This window comes from Lepisosteus platostomus, chromosome 3 (assembly GCF_059453375.1).
Source record: "Lepisosteus platostomus isolate fLepPlt1 chromosome 3, fLepPlt1.hap1, whole genome shotgun sequence".
Lineage (NCBI taxonomy): Eukaryota > Metazoa > Chordata > Actinopteri > Semionotiformes > Lepisosteidae > Lepisosteus > Lepisosteus platostomus.
The window spans coordinates 9051016-9078140 of NC_142613.1; the positions used below are offsets into that span (position 1 = coordinate 9051016).

Here is a 27125-nt window from a genome sequence, read left to right on the forward strand (position 1 = left end):
GAGTGTGGGCTTCAGAGCAGAGGAGAGGTACAAAATGGGAAGAACTGTCCTGGAAGAGGCTGCCTATGGGTAAGACTCAAGTGCATCATGTGCATCTTCTAGACAGTGTGGGAAAGCAACAGAAAAGGAAATATAATATCAGGATATTTAAATCATGTGTTATTATAAAAATGGTATAAATCACTTGTTAGGCTTCATAGAATATTCTGTACTATTTTGGTCATGGCATTATAGAAAAGGTATTGCTGCTCTGGAATCAGTCCAGAGAAAAGCAAGGAGATACATTCTGGGACTTAAGAGGATGTCCTCCACTGGCAGGCTGAAGGAATTGAACCTTTCTGGTCTTGAACAGAGTAGATTACTCCAAGTGCTCAAAACATTGACGCCTTGAGGTAAGTAAACCCAGCGACACACCGAGGGAAAACTCAGTGGAAGTGCATTTGAAACCCAGAACAGGAGGCACTTCTTCACTCCAGGACAAAGGGTTGCAGGAGTATGAAACAATCTAACCAGCCATTCTTCATTCAAGACACAGCTGAATGAGATCCTTGGATCGATTAGCTACCAGACGGGCCTAGTGGCCTCTTCTCTTTTGCAACTGCTCTTCCGTTCCTTTGTCAGAACTGCACAAAACATCCATTCGCATGTTCGGACTCAGATTACTTGCGCGTTACGGCAATTACACCAGAAATCCAAAAATAAAGTTTGAACTAAAAATGCATTTAAGGCCATGATACGAGTGCCGAGTTTCAGCATTCTCTTCCATCGCTCTTTCTTTCCCAAGCGTTGATTTTTTGATACAATAGGTCCTTAACGGGTTATAACTTTAATTCTTGCTAAATTCACCTTTTAATTTTTTCACACCAGATTTCCTCCAGTTTAAATCGTTACCAGCCCCATTATCTCATCCTTATGGCTGCAATCCTTGTAACTCTCACTGCCGAGGGATGAGTACTGTCCATGCCTTCCTCTGCAGGATGCATAGCCAAACCCTATGTTCCTCACTCTGGAGGTACACTTGGGAAACCCTGGTCACAACAGCCAGATGATACAGCCCAGGCCTCACTCTTTACTTTGAAGTCAGCAGCCATATCACCCTGCAACTCACAAGCGGCAGCCCACTGAAGCTCAGCAGGTGTGAGCCTGGTCAGTATCTGGATAGGAGATCTCCTGAGAAAAACTAAGGTTTCTGCTGGAAGATGTGTTGGGGTGACCAGCAGGGGGTGCTCACACTGCAGTCTATGTGGGTCCTAATGCCCCAGTATAACGGTGGGGACACTATACTGTAAACAGGCGCCGTCCTTTGGATGAGACGTAAAACCGAGGTCCTGACTCTCTGTGGTCATTAAAAATCCCAGGGCGTTTCCCGAAAAAGAGTAGGGGTGTTACCCTGGTGTCCTGCCCATATTTGGCATTGGCCCTCACCAATCATGGCCTCCTAATAATCCTGATCTCTGAACTGGCCTCATCACTCTGTTCTCCTCCCCACTGGGAGCTGGTGTGTGGTGAGCGTACTGGCATACCGTACTGTAGCTGCCGTCGCATCATCCAGGTGGGGCTGCACCCTGGTGGTGGTGGAGGGGAGTCCCCATTACCTGTAAAGTGCTTTGAGTGGAGTGTCCAGAAAAGCGCTATATAAGTGTAAGCAATTATTATTATTATTAAGTCCCACCTTGTGGCATCATTCTGAGCCCCCTGATTTGAATAAGCAAACGACCATTAATTAATTAACGACAATTAACGACCATTAATTAATTGTATAATTAATACGCAGCTGAGCACAGCTGCGTATTAATTATACAAATCAGCTGGGCTTGTATCAGCACGGAACGCGAGGCTGTGGTGTGGAGTGTGTGGCAGGGAGTGTGATCTGGATGGCACGAGCCAGGGAGAGTCAAAGATGCTGAGGAGACTGGGGCAGAAGACTGGGACACAGGCAGAGGAACAGGCCACAGTCCCTCCGCTACAAGGTGGAGAGAAATAAAAATCAGATCAAACAATCTGTGGAAGAAAGATTTCATCATGACCAGAGAACACGGGGCATGTGGGCTCCTTCTTTTTTGCAAGGAGCCCCCAGATGTCAGCTCACTACTGCACACACCCCTCTTATCCTACAGGGGCCGAAGCAGAAGCCCAAAGACGTGCCATGCCAGCACCATGTGCCTGGCAGCAGTAAGGTTAGTAGTGGGCATGCACAGTGCCAGGCAACACTGCACTGAGTTAGAGTTGCTAGGGATATCTCTTGCACAACCCAGCCACACTGCACACATGCAGATATGGCCTTCACTGTCCTATCACCCTTGCACTCTCTGAGGGACAGCAAACATTTGACCATAGCTGCACAGTGACCGAGTGGGGGTGGGTTATGATGCAGTGCGCTTCTCATTGTTAGAGCAGACCCTCTACTCTCTACGTTCGACCCCAGAACCCGCTCCCCAGAAAAGGTTAGCTGCGCAGGTCCCAGGCGTGCCGGAGTTTACCTGAGAACCGAGAGAACAGAGAGCCCCTCTTTAGAGAGAGGTGGCGAGGTCGAGGTAGTCTCACTGAGAGAGAGCGAGCTGAGAAAGAGAGAGAGAGAAGGCTGAGAGACAGAGGGCTCAGAGAGCTGGGGGACACTCTAGAGTAACAAGAGAGACACAGCAAGTGCACAAAATGGGACCAGGAAAAAACCCTGCAGGGAAAGGAAGGGACACAAGCTGGAGTGCTCAGAGAGACAAAGATTAAATGGAGGTTAGACAGAAAAAGAGAGCACAGATCAAAGACAATGTCACAGAAGGCAGAGGGACAAAGTAGCCATTTCAGGTCAAGGAGAGAAGACCCTTCCCCTTGATAATCCAGGAAGACCCCACAGCACATCCTGGAGAGAACTAGAAGAAACATAGTGAGACACCAACACTTTGTGAAGACGGGACAAACACATTGAGCTCCACAGCACACTGTTGACCGGAACACACTCACTACTCTGAGCTCCACAGCACACTGATGACAGGAACACACACACTACTCTGAGCTCCACAGCACACTGATGACAGGAACACACACACTGCTCTGAGCTCCACAGCACACTGATGACAGGAACACACACACTGCTCTGAGCTCCACAGCACACTGATGACAGGAACACACACACTGCTGTGAGCTCCACAGCACACTGATGACAGGAACACACACACTGCTCTGAGCTCCACAGCACACTGATGACAGGAACACACACACTGCTCTGAGCTCCACAGCACACTGATGACAGGAACACACACACTACTCTGAGCTCCACAGCACACTGATGACAGGAACACACACACTGCTCTGAGCTCCACAGCACACTGATGACAGGAACACACACACTGCTCTGAGCTCCACAGCACACTGATGACAGGAACACACACACTGCTCTGAGCTCCACAGCACACTGATGACAGGAACACACACACTGCTCTGAGCTCCACAGCACACTGATGACAGGAACACACACACTGCTGTGAGCTCCACAGCACACTGATGACAGGAACACACACACTACTCTGAGCTCCACAGCACACTGATGACAGGAACACACACACTGCTCTGAGCTCCACAGCACACTGATGACAGGAACACACACACTGCTCTGAGCTCCACAGCACACTGATGACAGGAACACACACACTGCTGTGAGCTCCACAGCACACTGATGACAGGAACACACACACTGCTGTGAGCTCCACAGCACACTGATGACAGGAACACACACACTGCTCTGAGCTCCACAGCACACTGATGACAGGGACACACACACTGCTCTGAGCTCCACAGCACACTGATGACGGGAACACACACACTGCTCTGAGCTCCACAGCACACTGATGACAGGAACACACACACTGCTGTGAGCTCCACAGCACACTGATGACGGGAACACACACACTGCTGTGAGCTCCACAGCACACTGATGACAGGAACACACACACTGCTGTGAGCTCCACAGCACACTGATGACAGGAACACACACACTGCTGTGAGCTCGATACCAGACTGAGGAAAAGAACTCAGCTGGTTCAGAAGGCATAGTCAGAATGCAGAGGTTGATAATGTAGGAACACTTTTTCAGTCTAAATGGGATATGAACACACAATATACATCCTGAATGATGAAGCTGAAAAATTAAATTGAATAAAATTATAATGAGATCCTAAAATCTGTAATGCAGGGGAAAAAAACAGATCAGTAAACACAGAGGATTTCCATATAATCAGACAGTACTGCTTTGATGTAGCTGCCCTGGGGTGTTGTATGGATTGTCCCTGAAGACCCCATAACACTCTAGATCCCAGTGAAGCAGGTGTTCAGAACGGAGGTGAATGAACTGATACACTCCTCACTTTTAAAACCGATTCCAGCCCATTTTAAACCTCAGCAACTGCTGAAGTACAGAGCCGTAGCCACTAGATGTCAGCACAGTAATTCTCTCTAGAGCGAGGTATCCTTTCCTTCTTGGTGCTGCAGTTACAAATACTGTATCTCTTATTTGATTTCAGTTTCTTCTCTTTCCACATCTCACTCTTTGTTTCCCCTTCTCCACTTTGTCAATGCCACGTCTCACTCTCCCCTCCTTCCACTTCCTTCTCTCCAGAACTCTTCCTCCCTATATCACTCCCTCCTGCCCGGCGGCTCTCCTTCACTCACCCTCTATCGGACCACTCCGGTCCTTACTCAGCTAGCAGGGAGGTTAATTGCATGGATTTATCCCCACATCTCTGCTGGGTTTGCAATGAAAACTCATACAGGCAACGGCAATTTAAAAAAGTCTGGATAAGCCCCACCTGTTCAGCCAAAGCTTCCTCCGCTTGCAGTCCCTCTCTCTGGGGTCATTCCAAAATCCTCCAGCTGTCTCCCGTTTCTGGTAAACAATACCCTTGTCCCAGTGGAGCACTACCCCCATTACCAGCTCTGGTGCCAAGCCAATCAAATCATTCCGTCTCCTTGCTTTTTATCAGGGCTGTTTTTTTGCTCACTGAACCACCATGCTGTGGATTTTTGGCAAAGTAACCATGATTCCATGCGTGTCTGCTCTCCAATCTGCTCCGTATGGACTTCTTTATCTGTGTTTTTAGCTCCCTGTAATTTTGGAAATGCAAAGATCACCTGACTATACTTCCTGTAACGGCCTCCGGAATACTTGGTACTGTTGCCATAAAAGGTAAGCAGATTGTGTTCGAGCCACAACAGCTCATCAAGAGCTTATCCAGGTTTCCATGGCATTAAAGGAAACAGAGAGCTCGTGACTTTTCTCCTGGATGGGACACAAGTATCGTCACAGAGTCTTCTTCCAGAACATGCTGGTCCCCATTCATACAGCTGAGCAGACAAAAGCAACTGTGGAAAAGTATCTCACTCAAGATACAACAGCAGTGTCTGCAGCACAGACCTGAATCCACAACCCACCAGTTATGTGACTGGAGATATACCCACTACACTAAGCTGGCCCATCCCTAAATAGATACATCTCTAATTTATTAAATGTAAAGCACACCATCATGCAGCTGCACTATTAAAATGCACTAACTGACAGCTTGATTGATTTCCCATGCAAGGTGATCATAACTGGCCCTTGCCACCATAGTGATTAAACCAGGTAGGGCCCTTTGTAAAACTGTTTAGTTTCTGATCTCCCCTTTGGTCTGCAATAAGAAAGGTATGAATCCTCCTTCCATTTTCAACCAGCCTGCTTTTATCTTTCTGGGCTTCGAAAAACACATCCCTCAGACCTTTTGTGCAGCTGTTTTCCCCGTAAGAAAAATGTTTAGGCAATCGCCGCAACATGAAAACCTTTTCAAACATGCTCTTTCTTGTTGACATCTAAGTCCTGTTGTGATTCAGAAGTGCAAGCCATGAAAACGCTCGCTGATCCAAGGTGAGCCGAGAGCAATCCTGTGAAGCCACCCCTAAAACGCTCAGGTGCAGCCCGGCGGGATACGTTCAACACGAGCTCCTCTTGAATGTTTCCACTACATCGTGTGATAATACAAGGAAGACTTGGCAATAAAATTGCCCTAGTGTAGAGTGGCTTGTATGATCAAGGGTTTAAGCCAGCCAGGCAGCTGTGACTATGATTCTTTCAGTTGCAACACAAAACTGTCTGGGGATGAAGAGCAGGGTGGGAAGAGCCATCCAGTGCTCTCTTGGATCTTTGTGACCCCTGCAGCCCCCTGGGAGTTTGCATGCTGTGCTGTCAGTGAGGGACACGCCTTTCTTCCCATCAGAGCAGATTCCCTGGTACCAGGCTGCACAGCCTGTGCCGTGCCAAAAGAGGAGCGGATCACAGGTGCGCACGTGGGAGGAGCTTGCCTGCACTTCCTCTTTCTCCCCTGTGTGCGCTTACAGGGTTGGCAGCCGTAAGCCGAAATGTTAAGACACACATAAAAGGCGATCCCGATTGATAGGGTGGGAATAACAAAAAGCATTGGAGATGACACATAAAAACATGTTGGGCAAGCATGATGTAGCAACCAAGATGTATCTGGATCTCCTGCACGACCCTGGAAGACGGACAGGTGAAAGGGACAGACACACTCACCCATGGACGTGGTGCCGAGAGCCATTACACCATAAAAGGAGAAAGGCCCCGTCTCAAACTTCATATTCTCATTGCCCGCTTCCACTTCCACCCGGCCCTGTGAGAAAAAGCACCCCACAATTACCACACCGAATACCTGCACTGGAACACTGACTGAGGCCACTATTGTGCTGTTTTGAATTGCATACACTTTTGTATTCCTAAATCTGATGGGACTTGCCTTGTCTCTCATCTATATTATTGTATTATTGTGCACTCAAATGCACTCAAAACAGACCCCAAAAGTGCCTTTTATGAGTTATCATCCTTGGTGGGTATGTTCTCAAATTCCCACCCCACATTTCATTGCCGTATACTACAGCCACTCTCACACTGTGTCATGTTGCAGGACTGCCTGTCACACACTTTCAGAGCCCACCTCTCCCTTATTTGCAGTCCTGGATATATACGACAATGATACACAAAAACAGGCACAACTGCAGAAATTACACACACGTGAGCAAGTGCTTCAGAAACACAAATTGAAGACTGTTGTTTTTTTTTTTACTCAGATACAATAATGAAGATCCTGTGTATATAATTTCAAAAACACTTTCATTTACCCATCTTCAGTTTTAGCTCTTTCTTTATTTCCAAGTAAACAGATGCTAGTTTTTTTATTGCCTCCTTTTTAGGTTTCTAAAGTGCAACTGTGCACTGTGGTAAAAATGACTGATGGAGGTCTCTTTGTAAAAGTGTTAATTCTAGCATGCAAATCTTTTTAGGAGCTTGCTATGAAAATGTGTTCATATTTAAATGGATACACCAACATTCCAGCAGGATAATTCATGTCCTTGTGTTGCTTGTGTAACAGCAGTTCTCTTAAGAGACAATTTGATAACCTTAAATAACCAGAATGGTCTACTAACTGGTATTTTCTCCATAAGCCAATACAAAATCATCCTTTACTATCTGTGAAAATGTAAGGTCCTATTTCAGTTACTGTAACTGTCTGCCATAATGCAGACCTAGTGTATCTTCTGTGCATGGGTTTACAGTAACTCAATATTTACACGGCATTCGATCAACTGCCTCAGACTTCTTCTACATTGCCTAGTGTGTGCATCTTCTCTTCCGTGTGCACTGTCTGGAATAATTATTTATTTATTCCCTTTTAAATCATGGCTGAAATACGTCTAGTGATGTGAAAAGTAAGCCAGCACTAGGAAAGCAACTATGCGATGTTCTATGACACATTATTTTGTGCAAAACATTTTGCTTAAATGTCAGTTTAATTACAGTACAGTCCTCTGTAGTACTAATAATAATAGTATAATTTTGTATTACTACAGTACTGTAATAATAAAGATGCAGCTGTAAGTGTGAACTTATCATATATATATATATTTGTGAACAAATCAGAACAGAGGTATCCAACACCTGGTGCTAGCTTATGTAAGAGCCTACCTGGAACAGATATGACAAATGTGCAATTTATGTATCCTCAATATGAAGACAATCAAGAATTGAACAATACTTGTTTGGACAATAAAGAATTCACCCTCCCCTTCCTGCCACACAAAAAAAAACTAAATCAGCAGAACCCTACTTCTTACTGTGCAGTTTGGTCTACCAGATTCATAAGAAAGTTCATTCATGCCAAGTGGTTACGCATGCAGAGAGTTAAAGTCACAAGGGCTGATGCTGCTTCTGTACAAAGGGACACATTTTTCAGCTGTACTGTCAGCGGAATTTGTGGCCAGTCTTCAGAAAGCTTTTTTCTCCCAGGCCCCTGCTGCCCACAGAATTACAGGTTTCAAGAGGCATGAACACTTTTCATTATGCACGACACAGACACCCTGGGCTGAGGTACGAGTGAGATCATGGCCAGGGAAGGCTGGCAGGGCCTCAGGTTCCTCCACACTGAGCGATGGCATCACGGGGGGGGGATTCAGGGTATGATCCCCTCTGCCCCTTTTGGGGGAAAAAAAAATCTGGACTGCGTACAACATTATGAAACTGGGATCAGACTGTGGAAAAGTCAAACTGAATGCCCTCCCACTTTGCTTTCCAAGAACTTAACACATATTTCTGACTGGGCAGACTATAGCCGTTTCTGGCGGGCTTGCAGTATGGTTCAATGCCACTTGCTACGTGACAAGCTCTCGGTGTCTGATCTGCCATCCGCTTACTCACAGCTGAATAACAACAACCATGCAATAGAATGATGAGCAATGTTTTTCTTTTCTTCTTTTTTTTGCATTCTATTTAAATGTACAGGAGTGCTGGGTGTCCCTCAGGGGGACAATAAATCTTATCATCAGGAACAACATCTGAAAACCCTAAAAAGCTTCAGCCTCCTCCACAAAAAAACCTCCCGTGTGGCTGGAATTGCGTTTCTGCCTGCACCGCTGTCTCTCATCTGTCAGCTCCTTCTCCGTGGCCCTCACCTTGCGGCAGCATGACGATTCAGGAGGCAAGAGTTTGGAGTTCACAGCAAAACACAAAGCGCCTCTCGCATTTCACACCGAAAACAAACTGCGTCCCTCTGGAATGACAGGAACTGAAAAGGTCTCATCCCTGGTGGTTCAATGCAAGTGTGCTTGACAGCCCGTGTACAGTACACCTGACCTTCCCACTTCTCTTCGGCAGTGCAACACCACCCACGCCAGCCCAGCAGCAGGGCTGCACACCTCCAGAGCGCGCCTGCCCTTCCTTCCGCAAAGCGGTCAACAATGGTGGTGGGCACTTGTGTATTAATACGGACAGCTGTGCCAGATGTACTGTATGAGACGAGCTCCCATGTGTGCATGTACAGTAAGCCGATGCAGACAGAGATCTGGAGTCTGGGGGATTCTGTACCCCTGCAAACCATGCCACACTGACTGAAGATCACCACCCGCCACGCCCACCTCCCCCTTTCCCCTGCCCCCACACACGATTTTTCCAACCTTCAGGGAAGGACAAATATTTGCTTCCTGATGACAGGGTTCAGCAGGAGCAATTAAAGTTAATGTTCATACTCCGAAGTAGGTTATTACACTGCCTTTCTATATTGGTTAAGAAAAAAAGAGCACAAACCCTTATAACAGCCCAATTATGAGGAAGTGGGGGCATGTTGCCATAAACAGAAACCTCCAGGAGGGGGTGGTCAGTCATTTAGGGGGAAATTAACCCTTTAACTCCCACAATCTCTGTTATTGACATGTTTGATAATACAAACTGAGTACCCTCCTCCCAGATCCTTCCTCCCACTGCACACTCAATCCTCGGGCTCCTCCTCCTCAGCTCTAAGACAGTGGTCATGAGGCTGCTTGCCAGCACAGGGGCTCAAACAAGCGTGTTCTGTACTGAACCAACTGCAAAGGGATCGCAGAGCTCACAACAGGATAGCCAACCGCACAGCTTCAAATAACTTGTGGAAAAACACAATTGACAAGTGACCCTTTGTGTGTTCCAGATGAGCTCTATATATAGCATCACACATAAGAGAGGCTCCAGTCAGCATTCGTCCAATTGGCAACCAAATACTCACTGGAGCCACTGGACCCGAATTATTTAAAGGCGATGATGCAACATGAAGAGGATTTAATTTCCTTTGGGGAAACGAAACAGAGAAAACATTTTTCCTTGCCCTTGTTAAGTGGAACCATCTACTACTGTGCTAAAAATACATGGGACGCCCTGTACTCAAAGAAGACTTAAGAGAAATGGACAAACAGAAAGACAGTCCATAACAGAGAGAGAACCCATTCCATCTCTAAATCAGGTATCAGGTCGTCTACTTAATGTGCTTAACATTTTAACGGCATCAGAATACTCATACCAGGTATTATTTCAAAACAAGATCTGCAAGCAGAATGCAAATCACACAGGTAAAAACTGCTCCAATACCAGAAAACACCCTGTTGTTTTAAGCGGGGAAAACTCAATTCAAGGGATGAACTACCTAAGCCACATTGTGGATTAAACAAAATGCAGGAAAAGGATGAGCTCTGACTGTCTGGTTAGCTCGTTCCGGGCATGTTTCTAGCTGGGCATCAAAAGGGTTAACGGTGTCTTCATCTCTGTCCTGACTTTTAGCCATGCAGTGCTGATTATGAAGATGAAGAAGGGAGGGTTTCAGGACAGAGAGAGAAAACAGCAGGGGTAATTCTACATAATTAGGGCAGGATTACTGTCTCTCTCTAATTGCTGTTTAGAGGGGAAAAAACAATATGGTATCACAATTCAGTTTTAGAAACTGAATTGCACAATAAGACTATAGAAAATTTAAATCCAGCCTGAAGACAGACTAATATTGCAGACTTAAACCTCAACCACCCCCATGCAACCATTTCTATTGTATATCACAGACAAGAAAGGACAACAACTATCACAGCTAACAATGGTATTTTTCAAAAGGAAAATAGAGAATATGAAAGGAATGCATTGGTTCACCTGGCAACAATCACCTTTGTTGTCCACTATTTCAATGAACCACAACATATCTGAAATGCATCATACTGTGGAATCATGCCTTGTCCTGAACTTTTTCAAGTTATTGTAGTGCATGCAGCAGATGCCTAATGTTGAGTGAAATACAGCATGTACAGTATCGAGGCAAAGCACACACAGCTAAGGACATAGGAGCATAAGAACAGTGACAAGAAAGGCAGCCATTCACCCAACTAGCCCATTTTGGTAGCAGCTAAATGATCCCAAGAATCTCATCCCGCTGTTTCCTACAAAAGGCCAGGGATCAACTTCAACAACAAGGCTGCGTGGCTTGTTACATACTCCTACAACCTTTGGGGTAAAGAAGAGCCTCCTGTTTTTCATTTTAAATGTTCTTCCATAAAGTTTCCACTTCTGGCGTTTTCATATCTCACCATTTATTCTGAAGTCTACATCTCCTTTGTCAATGACTGTTGAGGAGATTGAATACTTGATTCAGGTCCCCGTGCAGTCGTCTCTGTTCAAGACTAAAAAGTTCAGGTCTTTCATCCTGTCAGTGTAGGACATTTCTTTAACCCTGAAGCTATGTGGTTGCTCTTCTCTGGACCCCAGAGCAGCAATACTTTTTCCAGAGCAGCAAAAGTTCTGTGAGCTGCAGCTGCTATAACATTGTGAACTAAATTGTACATAATATTCTAACTAACATAACATCCCAGGACTGAAATTTTACAGTGCTGACTGTACATGCCAGCACTTTGTCTTTTTTATTGCTTCCCCACAGTTACTGTATATGTATGTATTTGTATTTATGTCAAGGGATAGAAACATAAATAAAACAAAAAAAAAAACAAAGCTCGGAGTCGAACAAACAGAGAATGGTAGCATACCACAATCCTACAGTCATCCTCCCTCGGAGAACTAGCGCATACTGTCCACCATAGCTGTGGTGACTGAGGTGTGGGACTTCCGTCAGGCCCGGCATGAACCACACTCAAGCAGGGGCCAGTAGGGTCAAGCATGCCGGAGACCAGGTGCGGCAGACAGCAGGAAACGCAGGCTGAGTGTGCGTGTGTCTCAGCGGGACAGGCAGGGGGGTGAGGGCTGAGGGATTAAGGCTGTGATGCACAGTCTCCTGGCAGGATGCGCTTGCCTTCTTATATAACTGGGATCAATTAGTAAAGGCCAGAGCTGCAGCTCCCAGCTGGGCCAATCCTACCCCTTGCTGAGGACACTGCTGCCCGGGCACACCAACCCTCAACACCCCCCCCTCCAGCAAGAGCTCCTCCCGGCACAGGTGCAGGAAAGGAACCTTTCTCTGAAGGTGTTTTCAAAGGGATACACAGCGGGGAAGGCAATTAATGGCCAAAGCAGAAAGAACACCACAGGACAAATAAGAGCAGCTCATCATAAATGTGCACATTAGGACCTGAAGCCAAACTGCTGCGCAGTGCAGTCATGCCACGGCACTCTGTAAAATGGAAATTCACAGCTGAAGGAGACTAATTTTCATAGCCTAGCCTGTCTCTTCTGTGTGTAACACACATCAAAAAGGTAAAAAATTTTAACCATTGTTTCCCAACAGTTTTCTGACGTTTATTACAGCAGTTAAAGCAATGGCAAAAGCAAAGCTCTTGCCCCACGCCAGTTAAAAATAGCCCTTATTGGAACTCCACCTCAAGACACACCCGTTGGGTGGGAAGCTCAAGGGATTTTCCCTCTGGTCTCAACACCAGCCACCAGCTAGAGGGCAGTGTCGTGGTGCGGGGGCAATACCTGCAGGATGAGGATGAAGTAGTCCACAGCCTTGCCACGCTGGTACAGGTAGTGCTGGGGCGACTTCTTGTCGCTCTCATTGAACTTGATCTCCTGGATGACGTCAGGATGCTTCAGGATCCTCAGCAGGACCTTCTCCGAGATCTGGCTCGGGCTGAACAAGCTGACCTCTGGCCGGCGAAGGGAAGTCACAGAGGTGTGAGTCACACGCACATACAATGAGAGAGGGCTGGCTATGGATTTAGTCTGTTCCTCAGTAATCAGCTTGATTTTTTGTTCCAATTATAGAGCCATTCAAATCCATTATTTAATTAGCTCTTTTCTGCCCGTTTTTCCTTCCTCGTCACGTGTCAGTACTTGCCAGACCTTACAACACGGCACTTCTCTCCGTGGATGAAACTCCCACTCACCTGTCGCCAGGAAACGGTGGGCGGCCAGCAGCAGCTGAGGCGATATCTTGACCTTTGATTCGCTCTCATGCTTGAAGGCGGAGAAGTCGCGCTTGTTCTTGTTCGGAGTCACTTTCTTCCGATTGCGATTGTCGGCTGGGGAGACAGGCGAGGCGGGGGAGTATGTAGCAATGTGAGCCAGTGTGCGAGGAAGCACACCGCTGCGCTTGGCACAGCCTCGCATTGGTGGACTCTACCACACATTAGGCCTGCGAGAGTGCTACAGCTGCTACACCAAACAGAGGCCGATATGAAGGAATCTCACAGGAACTTCAAGACACAGGCGTATTTAAGGTGCAAAGCTAAACCCCATGCAGATGGGCTTTTAAGCATACCCACCTTCTGAAGAACTATAATCCACGTCTTGCTTGTCACTGAACATTGCTGCATGGCACCTCATCATACATGCATCATACCACACCACATTACTCTCTACTGGGTAAAATAACTGCTACACTACATTACAGTGCACCAGCAACTGGTACATCTCAGAGTGGGATGTATGCACACAGGTAAAATTATGTACTGGGCTGTCATGTACTATACCACACAGTCTGTGTAGGAGTGACTGTATATATTTCTAATTTATTGTGTTAATCTACAAACTGTATGGTGCAATAGGGTACTGGATGTGCAGACTCACTGTAGAGGTCAGACTCGTCCAGGATCTCAGACTTGATGATCTCCTCAATGACGTCCTCCAGTGTGACCAGCCCCAGCACCTCATAAAAGGGGTCTCCTTCCCCCTCGTTGTTCACCTTCTGGACAATGGCCAGGTGGGATTTACCTGAGAGAGGGAGAAGGAATTTGACAGAGTGATTTACAAACTGCAAAGGTCTAAATGCAAAACGTTACATATGACACAAACTGGTCATAGTGCACCACTTAGACAACACCTTCCCTACTGTCCAGAATGGTGGTGGCATCATTATGTTAAAGTTCTGCTCCTCATCAGCTGGGAATTATGGGAACACAGATGGAGCAAAATACTGGGTAGAGGAAAGCTTGCTTTTGACCTAAAACTGGGACAAAAATCCATACGTTGGAGTGCCTTAAAAACAAGTAAGTAAATGTCCTTGACTGGCACATATAAAGTCCTGATTTGCTGCCAATTGACAACCTGTGGAAAGACTTGAAAACTGCAGCTGATAAACGATCCCCAAGCAAGTAGAGAGAGCTTGAGAAAATCTGCCAGGAACTACTGCCAAATACAGGGATCATGTATCTGAATACATAGGCAATCGACACCTGTCTTATTTTATTTTTTTAGCTTTTGCTTACATTCACCAAGACTTATCCTACCCCCTCAAAACTATTCAATTTGAGCATTTAGGTTTGCAAAAACATGTTGGCATCATTCTGATAACTTTTGCGAGACGCTGTAGACTCCCACAGCAGTCAGAATGGGAATGAAAGAAGACAGGAGAAGGTGTTCTCCACAGCTGGCACCTTCTCGTTGTCCTCCATGAGGCCGTGTATCAGCCCCAGTGCCTGAGGTAAGGCTGGCTTCTCCATCAGCCTCTCCTCTTTACCGAGGACCAGCAGACTGAAACATGACCCTCCAGTCTGGGGCACACAGCAGCCTCCCACTACACACAATGCTCTTGCCTTGACCAGAGTTATCTGAAGAAAATTCTCAGCGGCTCATTCTGCTTATTTCTTTCTCTCTCTGTCCCTTGCTGTAAATGTGATGTTCCCTGGTAGATAGTTAGAGTCATCTTCTTTCTGACTCCTTAGTTAAACTGTTTAAACAGTTTAACATTAAACACCCCCTCCCTCCCAAACCCACAATCAGCTGGCTGACAGCACAACAAAGAAGAAGCTGTATTGTCCCATAATGGATGAACCACAGAAAGGGGGCCAGACAGAAAAATAAAATAATAACTGCACGGAATCAGACCATGTGGTTGTTTTTAGTTACCACATAGAGGGACCTAAACAGTTTCAATAGGGGGTTAGCTTCACCCCACACTGGGAAATTATATAGCTCCAATGGGAAGTTATTAGACTAATGGCTTGCCTTTGTGGTAAACACTGATGGCAGCTGGTGCTATACTTGACTGTACTGCATTTGTGGGGTCGGACAGGACTAGTCTGGACCCTGGGAGTTTTTGGCATTACATATCAGTTAGGATCTCAGTGTCAGTCGTCCTTCTGTCATTCTGTCATTAAAGCCCTATTATTTGTGCCCTGCAGCTCACAATACAAAAAAAGCAGATGATGATGACGTATTTTTCAGTAATGTGGTCTTCATCTTTCCTGAGCCAGTATGAGAGTTCCACAGCTGAGGAAGCAACTGTGCACCTGAAATTTGCAAACAAACTGGGCACCATTTAACACAGATATCCACTCCAGATAAATCATCTAACAATGGAACATGACAGTGAGTTTTGAACACTTTTGTGCAAAAGGTGTACCATGTCCCTCCATACAAACAAACCATGGTTGTCACACAGAGCCAGGGTGGCTAGCTCTATCAGTGTGAGAAGGCTCTTGTATCCAAACCTTTGTTCCAGGTAATCCTTCATGACTAAAGTAATCTTCATCATGTGGGTCAACTAACTAATAGTAATCAGTTCTTTGCAAAGATCAAAGCTTTGCAACGGCAGGGACCCAAAGAACTTTTGTGCCTCTGGTTTAAGAGAACTAAATTCCCCTAAACCCATATGTGTGTGCAATGTAGTGTATTTCATTCCACGCCGAACAGGTTGTAGGATACAGCTGTTTGAACAGATCAACTAACTTACTAAGCATCCTGCATATAATACTATACTTATACCAAGTATAGTATTAATAATACTATTAAAACAAAGGTGCTGTTGCGGGCAACAGGAGAACAGTGTCACAGACAAGTCAATCCCTCAGAATGCCTGAGGAATGATCTAGCAGCCTGAGGAAAAACACGGTAGACAGCAGATATAGTATTACATTAGCAGGTAGCGTCCATGCCAGCCACAGGTGGTTAGGGGGTATTCTGTAAATACCCGTCTGTGTGCATCTCCCCCTTTCCCTTGTCTCTTCTGGGGATTCATTAAGCCTGCAGTTGGGGGTAAACAGTTATTAAAGAGCCTGTTTACACAAGAATCAACATTTTACTCACAGGGCACCCATTCATAAAAACAACATGACTGAAAACAAAAGTGTCTCAGGGTGATAATGAAGTAATAATAACAGACTCAAGGTGGCCCAAAAACGTCCCCTTTTCAGTTCTCACAACTATATCACCTCTTCTCTTGCCAAAAGCAAGTATCCCAACTCCCTCAGACATTAAAAACAAAACTCTGTTCTCTCTTCCTCTCAAAAGCACCATGGCAACAGTCTCCGTTTTCACATCCATCAACATAAATGCACTGCGCTCTCAGCTCTGCAAGGACAGCGACTACTGGCAGAAGATTAAAACACCTTTCATACTATCATTATTTATTTTATTTAGCACTACTTCGTAAGGTACTGTCGACATTGTGTGGTGTTATCAATTGTATTGTATCGTCTACCGAACTGTACGTGTCCTGAGAGAACAGTGCCAATTAGAATCCCATTGCACATATACATATGGCAAATAAACTCCTCTGTCCCTCTATCGCTATCTCTCTTCACTGAAGGTCAGCTGGACGGGTCAGTGAGTGCCGTCATGGCCAAACCTCTCCTTCGGAGGTATATTTGCCAATTTTAGAATTCCAATTGCACCTCAATTGTGTGCGTGTTCTCTCCTCTTGTCTCTCATGTGAGCGAAGTCATCGCCTTCCCACGTGAGAACAAATAATTCTCCATTAGTGTCAACAGTGGCTGGGTGATGTAGGATAAGGTCTTTCTAGGTCCTCGTCCTCAGAAATCCTTGTTTTGCACTCCTGCTGAGCTTAAATGAAGGCCTCAAGTGACCTAACAATTGACAAATGAAACCACCTAAAATTATTTTCAATTTAGAACGAGTTGAGAGTTTTTAAAAGATATCCAGGACATTTTAGAGCTAAAAATGTAAATGTTTAATTCAACAAATTCAACGTAGGCTTCAATCAAGCTCAAATGGAATAGAAAACAAGTCACCGAGGTCTCCATGGACCAGCACTAGAAATCACTGACATCGAGAACTGGATATTTACCCTGAATTTGGCACATTTGCCCAGTGTGTTTTCTCCTGCTGTTACAGTGGGAGCGGGGACACGTTTAGGGTGAAAAGTGGGAAGGGAAGAAAAATTCTAGGATTACTAGGATAACTACACCCCACAAAATTGGAAGTTATCCAGGAAAATCGTATCCCATGACATTGGTAGCTGCTGTATTTAATGGCACTGCGGGTGTTTCCAACATATTTTCTTGATAAATGTACCAGTTAGTGTCATTGTGACAGTGCGGGTGTGTTATAAGGTGTTGTAGCATAACTGATAGTCCACTGGTCAGAGTTGATATTGATACCACACAGGGTGGTAAAACGATGAGTACTGAATTCTTTGCAGGATGAATATGATTAGACTGATATACTGAAACCTTCCTAGTAGCTTGCCATTTTAATTAATGAATCTTGTGCTCCTGCAATTAGAAGAAATGTCAATATTGGTATAAGTGGACTCAATCTTCATTATCCTACTTCAATCGAAAGAAAATGCTAATAGTCTTTTTTTAGATGATAGGCAAGGGTTTTTACTGATAAAAGTGTTTTGAGATTGTTCTTGCATTCAGATAATTGGATGTACTTTAGCTAAAATTGATTGATTCCACAATACCTTGCTGCACAAATGTCCTTGATGCCTATTAGGTATTCAGAGATACACACATATTTCACTCAAAGTGTTTGTTCCTTGTGCAGCCAAGTCCCAGAAACCCTTTTTGAAGGATCCCAGCGGATCAGATCATCGATGAAACTGTACACACAGACAATTAAATGTCTGGAGGAACCAAGGGGATTAGACTAAAACCAGAAACTGTCATCAGACACTCTCTGACAGAGTATACGAGAATGTGCTTGAGGCAGCTGAGACAATATGTCAAGGAATATCTGCAGCTGAACCACCCAGAACCGATAAAGATGAAGCCCACTTTCAGGCCTTGACCAACCCGATGGAAAGGAGCTAGATCGATCCCCTGAACCCCAATCCAGACAAGTCGGTCACCTGATCAGAACCCTGAATCCATCAGAAGCTGCCAACTATATCCTCACGGCACAGGAAGCAGCAAGCCCTTCCTTTCACAGATTAGTCGACAGAACAATAATACGCCAGCTGTCAGCTTCTAAGTGAAGAGGAGAAAACAAAAGCTCCAGAAGCCACATTCGAGTACTTGGGCTCTGCGATGGGCATTCTGGCCTGGCAACTGAAAGCATTACAGAAACACAAACCGGCCCTTAAGAGACAGCTGCACAAGAATGCTTACAGATGTTACACCTATTTCAAGAATTGTGCTCATATTGCCAATAAAGTATGTCACTTTGGGGTGGGTACTTTTAAAAACTGAGAACTTTCACAAATGTCCGGTCTTGGCACACAGACTGTGAGGTGGCTTTGTAAGGGCCTATACAAATGTGAATGCTCTGTGGTAGGGCAAACAAAGCAAACTGTACACTCCCTTGTCAATCATGCTACACTGGAGGAACACCTCTGCACATCATCTTGATCATAAAAGCCATTTAGTCTTTAAAAATAAATAACCTGCATGAACTTGGAGCAAGGCAGGATACACCCTGCATGGGATAGCAGTTCATCACAGCAAATACATTCACTGTGCTTATAAAAACACGGACCTCCTCTCACAGAAATAACACGGTTGCTTTCAGCAGGAATAAATGCCATCACATAACAGTACAGGTGTCTAGGAGTCTGCACATCAGAAAAGTGTGGGGGCAGGCCTTACTATCGATGACTGGAGAAAACATGGGTAAATATTCCCACAAAGTCAGTACCTTCTGACAGACAGACGGACTTTGTGATATCGTGAAAGATGTCCTCTCTCTTTCTATTCTCTGATACACTGTTGCAGATAAATCGATGGCGTTCTTTGGCAGCAATGATACAGCTTCATTGCTCCCTTCTGAAAAGAGGCACATATTCATGAACACAGCCCCGAGTAGCCTGCAGTTCACACACATATGTCCTCACCTCAGCCTCTCCCACGCAGACAACACACTCAATCTCAGCCAAACACACCATCACAGCCCCACGCATGTCTCCGTTTTATTTAGTCAACGAAATGGGATTCCACAAGCCCGGGTATGTCACTTCCGGAAATCGAAATAAGCTTTTATGTTTAATTATGATGATGATGAAGCTGCTGTTTATTTTTTGAGCCCTCCTAAAACTAGTGCTGTTGTGGAGAGCAATGCTGCTCCAGGAGTCAGGGCCGCCCACACGTCTGCTGGCCATAGAGACATGCTCTCTCCTCTGTGTGCTCCCTGTCTCCCCTCCTGCAGCACACCATAGGCTGCCAGCTCTAAAATCCCTGACCTCATGCCTTCAGCAAGCCATGCTTATTTCTAACACAGCTACCAGATCGACTAGGGTCACCTTTTGGAAAAAAACAAGATCTTGACTTCAGTGCTGGTGAAATGAGATATATTCCTCTACATTTTTAAACGTGTTGAAATGCATCTTTATCTATGCATATATAGAAAGAGAAACAGTAGCAAACATCATTTCAACGCATCGTGAAAACAACTGGATATTAAACAGAGCACAAGTCGAAGCTGTTTTCCCACCAACGTTAGTGAGCTCAGTGTGATGTTCCTTTTTCCTCACAACACAGTGAACACCAGAGACCTGGATAAAGGTGGTAGACTCCTTATAGGACCATGCATTTTCACATGCTTTTTAACTACACTAAGGTCCAAATTACAATATGCACTCATATGCGTAAACATCAACTTCTCTCACTCACACAATACACTCAAAATCAGCCAAACACAATCCTACCCGTCCTGGAGTTTTATTTGTTCATCAAAATGGAATTCCACATACTAAGGGGTTAATTATGGTTAATTTACATACTTAACCATGAATCAACATAAGCTTTTGTCTCAATGATTATGATGAAGTGTGCCCACAGAGGTGTGTGCATGTAGTTTGTGATCCGCTGTGTACTTTACACTGTAGAGCAGCAAGCGGATCTCATGATCAGTGCCAGTGCAACTAAGCTATTCTGAGCCAATCAGACTGCATCTACTGACACTCAGAAAGAGAGGGATTGCCTTAAAAAAAGGATTACAGGCTAAATCATCCACAGAACAGAAAGGCTGTCACCTTTCAGCCAATCATGCAATCTCATTTCCTCTATAAGCCAATCACAATGGCTCTGCCTTCCCATAAACCAATCAGAAAACACTGGCCTATTCACTAAAGAGAATTACAGATCCTTTGTCTTTGATGTGTTCTAAAAAACCCTACCTTATTTACTTGGATTGGTTTGGTCTCTCAGCAAATAACAATAGGCAGTGTGTGTTCGAGGGAGTATTTTTGGGAGGTCGACCTTTGACACAAAAAACTATGATGCAATAAAAGTGATCATCACAACTTCAGCTGCTTTTGTGTTCGCAAACTTTATAAGAACGGGACGAGACACAGTGAGACAGATACATAGGTGCCCACAGCCCGCCACACACACCGCATGGGCCCTGCACAGCCACCTGATCCCTGCCCTTTCCCTAAAGTACTCTCTCTCATCTCTCGCACAGAAACACCGGATACACACACCCCCGGCCACAAAATTCAGCCTGAGAACCTGGACCCCACCTCCTCAAACTCATAACTTTAACAAATCAACTTAAAGCCTGCTCCTGGGAAGCCACCTTATCTTCATTTCAATTATTCAAAGAACTGTAAGCTTCATGACCATATTACTTTCAATTAAAACCTCCCTTCATGCAGTACTGCCCTGGAATAAAACGCCACCCTTCTCTTGTGACATACTGAAATCAATTTGGCCCTTGAACAAAAGGCTGCAACAAAAAAAAGGGCCCTAAACTCACTGTTGAGCTTGTATCGTCTGAGAACAAGACAGCAGAATGTGTTGTGTACTGTAGGTAGCAGTGTGTCTCACAGCAGTAACACTCACTGGGCTCCAAACCTTACCATCCCCTTAACTGCAAAACAAGTTAAAAAAATCACAATGCGTGAATAAAAGGCGTATACTTTTACTCATGCATTGTGGCCTCACATACAGCCTGTCTTGAATTAAAAGCACAGCTGTCAAGGTGCTTTAGGACTGGGGCTCCTCGGATCTGAGGTGGGAGAGCACTGCTTTCCACAAACAGCCGGAGAATCCTTGGACCTCAAAGCTGGACACTGCTGCGTCAGCACGACACCCAGAGAGCTGAGAGGCGGCAGGGAGACAGGAAAAGAAAAAGAGGAAGAAGGGGACAGCAGAGCATGAAGAAAGAGTGTGGAGAACAAAGGAGAAACCATTTTCTCCCTGAAAACAGGAACACAGCAGGACTGCACAACAACGTGGCCTTCGAGCCCCTCGTTAAAACTACCCCACACACAAAGCTGCGCCATAGTGCAGGAGCCGTAGAAAGGGGCAATAAATCATTCCGAATCCTGAATTTTCAATGATTTTTTTTTTATTAAAAAAAAACATCAGGAGAAGTTCCCAGTAGTCATTTTCCTGCTCCAAGGACTGTGGAATGCATTATAAGAAAACGTGCCAGCTTTTGTGGACGATATAGAAGATCGGTCAAAGTGGAAAACTCGTGCCACAACCAAGCAGGAAAATAAAACCGAACCACAGGATGGCCGCACATATTTTGCAACAATATTCATCTGTTGGTAACTGGGAAGACTAGAGTGTGGAATAAACGCGTGGAGCTCAGCTGAGGGCTCGGTGAACACCCACACTGTAAGGAGCTGCCGCCCTGCCCACAGAGGCTGGAGGACAGCGGGAATGCTGGGTAGAACAGGTGAGGCAAACACAGGGGCAAAGGTCTCACATGGCAACCTCAGCAGGAGGAAACAAAAGACAACGAAACCCTTTTAATTACAAGGACCTGCCGGAGAGGCACTGAGAGCGAAAGTGAGCAAAGTGGGGTGGAAAGAGCGACAGTATAAAGACTGAGAAGGAGGAGGGTAATGTCAGAAAGTGAGATGGATACTAAAGAGAGAGAATAAGGCGGCAGAGAGAGAGAGGAGGAGAAGGACAGAAGGTCAGAAAGTGAGACGGATGCCGAGATAATTAAAACCTGCTGCATCCCATGAGCTAAACCACCAACACCACAAGCAACCTGGCTGACTCCTTAATGCACTCACTACTGGAGGTACAGCGTAGGAGTCTGGTGAAAGACGCTGGAGAGCTCCTGGGAGACTCGGCCAGTAAAAGCATTCACTCCCGAGGGCAGGCGGAGCGCTCGATGACCCAGACGTCGCGAACTTGCGCCTGGGTCGCGTCACAAACCAACTATGAATGGGATTTCCCATGGGGCAGTGCACAATTAACTCAGCGCTGCAGGCCGCAGACTGAGGATATGTCAGCCTGGGCTCTCTCATCTCTTCCACTCCCCGCCAAAGCCTCCCATATGTCACTGCAGAGATTGCAAAAAGAGTCAAAAGAGAACAGGTTTGATGGTATGGAGGAACCCAATAGCACGTCCCCATTCTCCCCATGTGGGTAAAAATGCCATTTTCCGATAGAGTGATTCTGACAGGTTAAGCATCCCTCTGCATCTCGGTGGACACACACTCGTTTTGTTGTGTACAAAACGGAGTTAGTCGGGACATCAGAGCTCAGAGCAGTGGAAATCGGAGAATGGTGCCACACTTTCTCAACCTTTCACCGTGGAGAATTGTCCTACAATGTCATTTTACCTGGCATGACCAGAAATCTCTAAAGAGAGAATATGCAGGGCATACCCTTTATTCGGGTCTCTCTTCCATGATTCTAAGATGAGATCTAATGTCCAGATAGGAAATATTCCATGGAATTTCCATTAATAGACTCATGCAGTCCCACACCCCTTATGATCTAGAAACAAACTGCTAAAGCGTCTTTACATTAAATATGACAGGTGTCAGATTCACCCACAGCGCCCAGGGCTGAGGAGAAATGGCTTATCCTGGGGCTGTGTCTGTAAGGCTGGGAGAAAAGGGCACAGCTTCTCCGCCTTGCACACTTTCAAACATCACCATTCACGTGCTGAAGCGGACAGCACAGACACGCCACCCACAGACTCCAGCTGCTGATGCAGCACTCAGACCGAGGAGAGACACCAGCATGAGCTCGATCGCTTCCTGTTGACAGCGATGGCGCCGCAGGGCAAATCATTTCTTCCACAGCCCAGCTCAGCCTCGCCAATCGAAGGGTTAACAAAATAAGAACCAATTAAGGAAAAACAAAGGAAATTCTCCTGCACTGTGAAAGCAATACCTCGCAAGCGCAGGCATCCGTAAGCAGCACTTTGTCCACGCTGTGCTGAATTGGGGTGAATACAGCTAACCTTTCAGGTGCCCACACTGTAAATGACACGTGGGGTGGGCGAGTGCAGTGCTGTGGAACGTGTCCTGGACACTATCCACACCCTACCCACATGCATGTGAACACAGACTCAAGTTAGGGAAAGGATGCCACCTCCAGAGAAATAGCCACAGCTCGCCTGCAGCATTTCCTCTGCCAGTCATACACCCAGCCAAGACACAGCTGCATTCTGGAATGCCTGAGAGACACTTCCTTGCTTTCTTGTTCCACGCTGAAGCTCCACCATCCTGCATCTCTAAGGACATTTTTCTTCGCACTGGGACAAGAGGCATCTTTGGATGCATGTCTGTTTTGAGGACCACAACAATAGGGGGTTCTTCTGCTTGGGTGGTGTCAAAACGCTTGTTTTGTTTTTTCGGTGGCAAAGCCATAAAACATAATTATGTGAAGAAGAGCATTCTAATTTTAATCCAGTCTGTGGTTTACACTTATTACCTGTTGAAAGACTTTTAACTGGGCCACAAATCCGTGTGAACCGTAGGCAGCGAGAATTCACAGTCATGTGGCATTGCATGTGCTGCTCTAGGGCAGACCCTCTCTAATAAGCGTCAGGGCCCATCAATATACAACACATCGGCACGAGCAAAGCCATTACACTGAGCACAAGCGTCAGAGAGTGTGCATCCGCGTGTGGGTGATCAGCTGATGCTTATTCTCTGTGGCTCTTCAAGAGGCTTGCTTATATATTCCACAAAATAACCAAGGGCAGCGGGGACTCTTTCCTCACTGTACTGCAAGATGTACCCATACGTGACACGTCTTGGAGTTTGATCCAATACAGCTACCATTCTCCAACATTACACGAGGTCCTCTCTTCAGGAGCAGCTCCCTCAGCAGGGACATTACCACAAAGAACTGTGGGTTAGGTGTGATGCAGCAGTGCAACCAGTGGTCTCAAATTCAATTCCTGCAGGGCCTAGAGTCCACTGGTTTTTGTTCCATCCACATTACATAGTTGCTCAATTTTATTAGCTGTTTAATTGTAAGATTTCCAACGAGGCACCAAAACGATTCATAGATAAATTTATCTTTAATTACAGCAAATGTTTCTTGCGCCCAACTCCAAATACCCTGTATATCCAAAATCCTACATGTGTCTGAACGTTCTGAAGTTGAATGTACTATGTGATCATCTACAAAAGACTTTATATATTTAGAAAAACCTATGTATGTTTCATATTAGACTTATTGTTAAATTGACAAATCATGTTGGAACAAAAACTGGAAAACACAAGGTAGATAAGCTGATGTTTAGTGACGCTAAGACCCCTGGAGAACACTCTGCTCTCAACAGAGAAGTGAAAGGTTGAGAGAGTGAGGTCCCGAGTGAAAGGACTCTTTGTGATGAATGCCTGTGATTCAGAGCTGGTAAAAGATGTTTTCTCTTGCTTTCATGCGCAAAAGAGCTGCCCAGCAAACAATTCCTCTCCAGAGAGACGTTTACACCTAAGACTTGAGATTAGACTGGGAGCAGGATCAGCGTAGATCCTAACTCGCTCTATTGTCACCTCTCTTGTAACGTTTCTATTCTTCTCTCCCGTGTCCAGCTCTCTTGGAAGAAGCAAGAGAATCCAGTGCCGAAATGCTCCCAGAAGAGACAGCGGCTGTGCACCATAGTACAAACAGGATTGCCATTTGAGACAGACAGGCTGAGACGCTGGTGAAAGCTGGGTTCAACACCGAAATCCACATGACAGCACAACGCAATACCCCCTCAGGACAGCGAAAGGAGTAAGGTCTTGAAACAGCTGGCAATAGCTCATCGCAGAAAGACACACGACATTACGATAAGACTGCGCTTAATTCTCACTGTGCAAGCCTGGGAGTCAGACAGCTCATGCTGTACTAATTATATTTGTGTCAGGCTCTGGGTTGTTATCATGCATGAGGTATCAAGGCATGCAAATGATCTGGGAAAATCCTTCCACAAAAAAAGAGAAGCAGTAAAGTTTCCCTTTAGGAACATACAATTCATTCTGTCAAAATAATGCAAGAATTTGTATTTCCAACCAATAAGGTTTGCTTTATAAGAACATTATTTGCAAATCAGTGACTGTCTTTAAACTGCACAACAGACAACACCGGACACACTGAAACTCCTAACCTCAAAGGCTATAGCTCTGTCAGCTTTATAACCTTAAAACTGGGAGCAGTTTAAAACCTGGGTGAAGCACTAGAGGTGAAAGAGTCTTGCTGAGTAAATAACGAGCTCGGTTCATCAGGGGATCAGGGGATCATCAGACCCTCAGTGAGTCTGCACACCCCAGCCTTCATGTCACTTCAGACAGGACAGATGGTGCAAAAAAAAGGAGTTTGGATACCACAGCAGGAAGAGGAGAGGCAGAACTGTAGCTGTTAAGCCCTGAAACAAAGCTTGGGTTTCATTCCACTTGAGAGCTTTTTCTTTTTGTTAGCCTTGAAGAAATATGGCAATTAACTCTCTCTCCAATTCTCACATGCACATTTCTGTCTTAAAATTCTTTGCTAAACAGTAAATGTTTGTTTAAAAGAAGCCCCACAGGGAGCTGGGAACATAGGCGGATGTGAAAACACAAAGCATCAAAACGACACCTGGAGAAATGTTCACCAACATCCCAGCCCCTCAGCAGCCTGAATGGAAAAACACTCCTGCAGACGCCTAGTCAGAGGCGCCCTGGTGTGTCCTTACTGGTGCTGCCTCTTTAAGGGCCTGATGGCGGCCTCCCGACAAAGCGTTGGAATTGCTGTACCACACTGCTGCATAATCTGCAAACCTGTCTCCTCTCCAAAGGTTTCAGTGCACAGGGTGAGCGAGGGGACACCGGCACGTCCGCGGGAGACACACAGCACAGAGGCAGCCTGTAACTTCAGCCGTGCAACCACACACGCCTTCGCAGAGCAACAGCCACAGCAGTCTCCCCAACACCACTGATGTAAGAAGGGCAGAGAGCCAGGCATACAGATATTTGCAGAGGCTGGCAGACAAGATCAGATACATGGACAGACACAAAGAGGGACGTATCCTGTAAGGACAATTTGGATGGTCTAACTTAGCTGCACAACTCTTCACTCACACAATAACACTCGAGCCTGAAATGATTTCTCAATCCGTCAGTCCCGAGTGTTTGTCCTGTCAGAAATACAAGTGGTAAGCAGGCGGAGGAGGGATTAGAAATGAGAACGCACAAATCATTTTTGCTTTGTGAAACAACCCAACACAGGATGCCTGCAGAGCCGGTCTGACACACAGACCTAAAAACACAAATGTTTAAACTCGAAAGCATGAAACTATATTCATCACTTCCGAGGACGTTTTAGATTTGTGAGGTCATGAACGCACAAAGAGCAACAGTAAATCCTGAGTATGGAGCCCTGCACATCATTATATACCAGAAGAGAGGTGTCAATGACTCCTGGGAGGAGAAAACCAAGGCTAACAAACCTTATACCCTCTTTTTCCCCACAGTGCTAATTTAAAAAAGACAGGGGCGCTGTTCATACCTTTT

At 45.6% G+C, this 27125-nt stretch overlaps 1 protein-coding gene across 2 annotated transcripts in view; it reads right to left on the reverse strand.

The window, feature by feature from the left end:
• The window catches only part of LOC148674279 (metal transporter CNNM4-like), a 38212-nt gene that overhangs the window by 9450 nt on the left and 1637 nt on the right, over window positions 1–27125 (reverse strand). The window contains exons 2-6 of one of the 2 annotated variants that reach the window (XM_088624287.1): window positions 13835–13978; window positions 13153–13287; window positions 12743–12912; window positions 6554–6650; window positions 2481–2558 (exon numbers count right to left, since the gene is read on the reverse strand). In XM_088624287.1, coding sequence (XP_088480413.1) covers window positions 2481–2558; window positions 6554–6650; window positions 12743–12912; window positions 13153–13287; window positions 13835–13978 — 624 coding nt within the window. The remainder of the gene's footprint in view (window positions 1–2480; window positions 2559–6553; window positions 6651–12742; window positions 12913–13152; window positions 13288–13834; window positions 13979–27125) is intronic. The other variant, XM_088624289.1, reaches the window with a different exon arrangement.